Below are 4,916 nucleotides of genomic sequence, written 5' to 3' on the forward strand. Positions count from 1 at the left end.
CTTAGAATGTCTGAATGCTTCATACTAGGACATCAAGCTGAATTCAAGCTGTTCCATTTTAATTTTGGTGTGCGAATTGTTGAGCTCTATGGCAGATATATTGTGGGAGGGCTATGTGAAATGTTGAACTATATGGCAGATATATTGTGGGAGGGCTATGTGAAATGTTGAACTATATGGCATATATATTGTTGGAGGGCTATGGTATTGCTCCTGATCATCCATTATCCATGAATAATGATAATGTATAACAAAATGTATGAGTTATTACAGTTACATTCAATCTCATTTCTGTCACATTACATTATTCAATCAAATACCACACATCATAATGCAATGACTGTTCAACACATTCATTACTAATGTACATCTAGGGAAAGGGATGTAATCAGTGCTACTATGTCAGCAGTCTTAGAATGTCTGAATGATTCATACTAGGACATCAAACTGAATTAGAGCTGGTTCCATTTTAATTTTGGAGTGTAAAATGTTGAGCTCTATGGCATATATTTTATGGGAGGGCTATGGTATGTAAATTCAGGATAATTTGAAGAACATCTATATATCATAATCCAACCTACTTTGAGAACATTTGGGGAGAGTAATGATAAATGTAAAGAAACTGATTTAATTTGTAGTCTTGAAGAAGACACACTGCTATTCACAAGGCCTGTACTTCTTTATAGTATCAGATTAACACTCTGGTCTGTTCTTTGTCTTGTGTTATTGGTTGTCAATAAACAAAAAAGACAAATAAGTAATTACTCACTTCCTGATAATCCATTATCCAAGATGGAGAGTCATGAATAATGTGTTATTATCATTACCTTCAAATCACCATCTGTCACATTATCCAATCAAATACCATAGTGATTTGATATACATCAGGGGGGTATGGGTGTTCATCACATTCATTACTAATGACAATCAAGGGACTTGACCAGTAATGTTGGAATGGTTAAAATGCTTTAGGACATCAATCAATCAATCAATTTTATTTTATATAGCCCTTCTTACATCAGCTAATATCTCGAAGTGCTGTACAGAAACCCAGCCTAAAACCCCAAACAGCTAGTAATGCAGGTGTAGAAGCACGGTGGCTAGGAAAAACTCCCTAGAAAGGCAAAACCTAGGAAGAAACCTAGAGAGGAACCAGGCTATGAGGGGTGGCCAGTCCTCTTCTGGCTGTGCCGGGTGGAGATTATAACAGAACCATGCCAAGATGTTCAAAAATGTTCATAAGTGACAAGCATGGTCAAATAATAATCAGGAATAAATCTCAGTTGGCTTTTCATAGCCGATCATTAGTTTAAAACAGCAGGTCTGGGACAGGTAGGGGTTCCATAACCGCAGGCAGAACAGTTTAAACTGGAATAGCAGCAAGGCCAGGCGGACTGGGGATAGCAAGGAGTCACCACGGCCGGTAGTCCCGACGTATGGTCCTAGGGCTCAGGTCTCTCAGTTGGCTTTTCATAGCCGATCATTTAGAGTTGAAAACAGCAGGTCTGGGACAGGTAGGGGTTTCGTAGCCGCAGGCAGAACAGTTGAAACTGGAATAGCAGCAAGGCCAGGCGGACTGGGGGCAGCAGGGTGTCATCATGCCCGGTAGTCCTGACGTATGGTCCTAGGGCTCAGGTTCTCAGAGAGAAAGAGAGAACGAGAGAATTAGAGAGAGCATACTTAAATTCACACAGGACACTGGATAAGACAGGAGAAGTACTCCAGGTATAACCAACTAACCCCAGCCCCCCGACACATAAACTACTGCAGCATAAATACTGGAGGCTGAGACAGGAGCGGTCCGGAGACACTGTGGCCCCATCCGAAGAAACCCCCGGACAGGGCCAAGCTCAAAACTCAGAGTGATTGTAATTTGCATTCTAACTTGTTGATATTCAGAATTCATCTAGTCTATTCATCTGTAACTCCTACTATGAACTCCTATCTACATGAGAAAGTAGAAGTGTTCTGTACAGGGAAAGAGACTGGTTGTTATTGTTGTTGTTTAGGTGTTAAGAAACATTACTGGAGTTATAGAACACTTACCTCTTCTGACCCTTAACCACACTGCATCCTCCTCCTTCTGTTCTCCATGGATGACCTGACATATGTAGACTCCATTATCTGACACCCTGATGCGTTTCAGCCTCAGAGACACGTTGCCTCTCTCCAGCTCCTGGGTGATCAGACTCACTCTGCACTCACAGCCACTCCTCTCTGTCACCTGGCCATTCTTATACATGTAAATACACTCTGTCTCTTTAAACCACCTGATTGTTGTGGCAACAGCACTGGTCTCAGGTGAGAGGTGACAGGGGAGTGTGCCGTCTTCACCAACCGTAGAAAATACATGGTCTTCTGAGGTGAGTTTAAACTGAGCTGTTCAGAAAGAGAGAACAATTCTCGTTTAATGCCAAGTCACCAACAGTAACCTACATCCAGCTATTTGCTGCACACCCCAACCCTGTTATTTGCATATGTTAGTCCTGTGACATCTGACCTGTATTCACTAATCATTTCATAGATAAACTCATAGTAAAGTGGTATAGTCCCGTGTAGCTCAGTTGGTAGAGCATGGCGCTTGCAACGCCAGGGTTGTGGGTTCGATTCCCACGGGGGACCAGTATGAAAATGTATGCACTAACTGTAAGTCGCTCTGGATAAGAGCGTCTGCTAAATGACTAAAATGTTAAAATGTAATAACACGTGTGCCCCAGCCCCATTCACTTTTTTTTCCTACCACAAAAGTTGTTGCCAGAAAGGATTTGAATGGGCAATAGACGTCCATCCAGACCCATTACCTGTATGAGCCTTGTGTATCCCTACACCCTATGACTCATATAAACCAGGTAAATCCATGGGCATACTCATATAAAACTGTCTACCCCAGTGCCCAAGCCTCAACATTCATACAAACCAGGTCTACCATTGTGCAAGAGACACTAAACAAACCTATTAACATTAAATATCAGTTAAATTATTATACTAATTCAGTTTATGGGTATATACATAGCCAATTCCCCCTGAAATAACAAAATATTATGTTTTACAGTAAAATCACTGATTTAAACAGTAAAAATCACTGATTTAAACATCAGTAAAGGCTAATGGATAATGGTAAAATTATCTGTAACATCATTTTGATCAAGTATATCCATAACCCAACTCAACTTCAATCTACTCTAAAAGTAAATAATCTACTATGACTAAATATATAGAATAAATTAGAGGCATTGTATTTTCCCATTGGTTACAAATGTGTGGCAGGTGGCCTAGCAGTTAAGCACATTGGGTCAGTAACCGAAAAATCCCTTGTTTGAATCCCTGAGGCAACTAGGAAAATGTGTTGATACGCCCTTGAGAAAGGCACTTAATACTCATTGCTCTGGATAAAGAATTTGATTTATTTGTTGATAAGTACAATTTTAACTTCTCTAGAGCCTGTAAAGTCCAAACGTTTTTTTTTCTTCTGTATTGTGACTGATTGGATTAAATGGTTTTTATAATGAAAGGAGATGTTTGGAGGGAGAGGTCACTGTGGTCACAGACACAAACTCAGCTACAACTCCTCATGTTCCTAACACATTTCATCCAGTGACAAACATTTACACATAAAGAGAAATAAAACCACAAACACATTTCATTTTCAATTGGTTTAGTACTGTTGTCCCCGATATGTGAAAGAAAAGTTAACAATTATTTACAGCATGGTGACTTACTATGTACTCTGGACTCTGCCATTTTCCCTGCAACAAAAAGAGAAAACATTTATATTTATCATTAACATCATCTATTCATCAAATTCTCTATTTTTCTCAATCACACAGATACAAACATCACTTCCGTTTTCTCTAGTGCTCGTTGTTTTAAAACAGGAGTGTTGTGTCTAGTTTGGAAAGTAAAATATACTGAGATCTCCTCTTACCTTTACTGGTCTTCACGTCCTCCACTTCAGATTAAAAACAGTTTATTTACATCCATAACCATACTCTAATATTCACTATATATGCATATCTACTCGTTTTTACAGAACAACCTGCACCTCAGGCCTATACTGAGATAGAGCTTTCACTTTCACCTTTGCACAGGTACTTGAGAGTAAACTCCTCCCCCCCTTGCCTCTTTGCTTGTTAGATAACCCAGACACAAAGTAAAAAGTGTCTATAGGCCTATCGTAAAATGTCATGAAAACAAAAATGTACATTTCTGGTTTAATTTAAGTTTAAGGTTAGGCATAAGGTTAGCCGTGTGGTTTAGGGTTAGGTTTAAAATCCGATTTTAAGAATTTAAATTGTGGTTCCGTGTAGCTCAGTTGGAAGAGCATGGCGCTTGCAACGCCAGGGTTGTAGTTTCGATTCACACGAGGGACCAGTGGCGACCCGTCATTCAGGGCAGGTGGGGCATGCCTATTTTGCATGTTTTTTTTGTGCCATTAATAGGTGTCACATATCAGTTTGCAAACAATGTAAAATATATATATATATATATATATATATATATATATAATTGAGTTAATAAAGCCGCATACAAACATGGTCTCTTTCTCATTTTCTTGAGTAAGGCAGCTCCAAAATGCAGGTGTTTCAGCCTAGCTCAGTACTTTCTGTGGTGGTAGGGCAAGCCAGCAGAAAATATGAGCATTGCGCCATGATTGGCTCAGTGTTCTGTAACTCATGGGGACACTACGTCACAGGCCAACTCTAAATCCTTAGTAATGGTAGACATCAAACATTTAAGTCCTTTGGGTCCTGCCATAGAGTTACATTAGAAGAGCCCTTCCAAGAAGGCTCAAGGTCATTGGCCACAGATAAAATGAAGTGAAATCACGTTATATCTACAGTAGCTTTGATTGGACTGATCATGTCAACATCTTACTTTCAAAGTCTTAGCTAGCAGTCATCATCATGAATGAAGTC

At 39.6% G+C, this 4,916-nt stretch overlaps 1 protein-coding gene across 1 annotated transcript; it reads right to left on the reverse strand.

Moving 5' to 3' along the window:
• Positions 1-449: 449 nt before the first annotated feature.
• Positions 450-4,360, reverse strand: LOC311117112 (butyrophilin subfamily 1 member A1-like). The gene is made up of 4 exons (XM_084192102.1): positions 3,926-4,360; positions 3,720-3,746; positions 2,047-2,379; positions 450-1,638 (listed from the first exon to the last, which is right to left on the reverse strand). Exons 2-4 carry the CDS (start codon positions 3,739-3,741, stop codon positions 1,625-1,627), a joined length of 369 nt encoding a protein of 122 aa, XP_084048228.1. The 5' UTR covers positions 3,742-3,746; positions 3,926-4,360; the 3' UTR covers positions 450-1,624.
• Positions 4,361-4,916: the final 556 nt, after the last annotated feature.

Source organism: Coregonus lavaretus (genome assembly GCF_964263955.1).
Source record: "Coregonus lavaretus genome assembly, contig: HAP1_SCAFFOLD_401, whole genome shotgun sequence".
Taxonomy (NCBI): Eukaryota; Metazoa; Chordata; class Actinopteri; order Salmoniformes; family Salmonidae; genus Coregonus; species Coregonus lavaretus.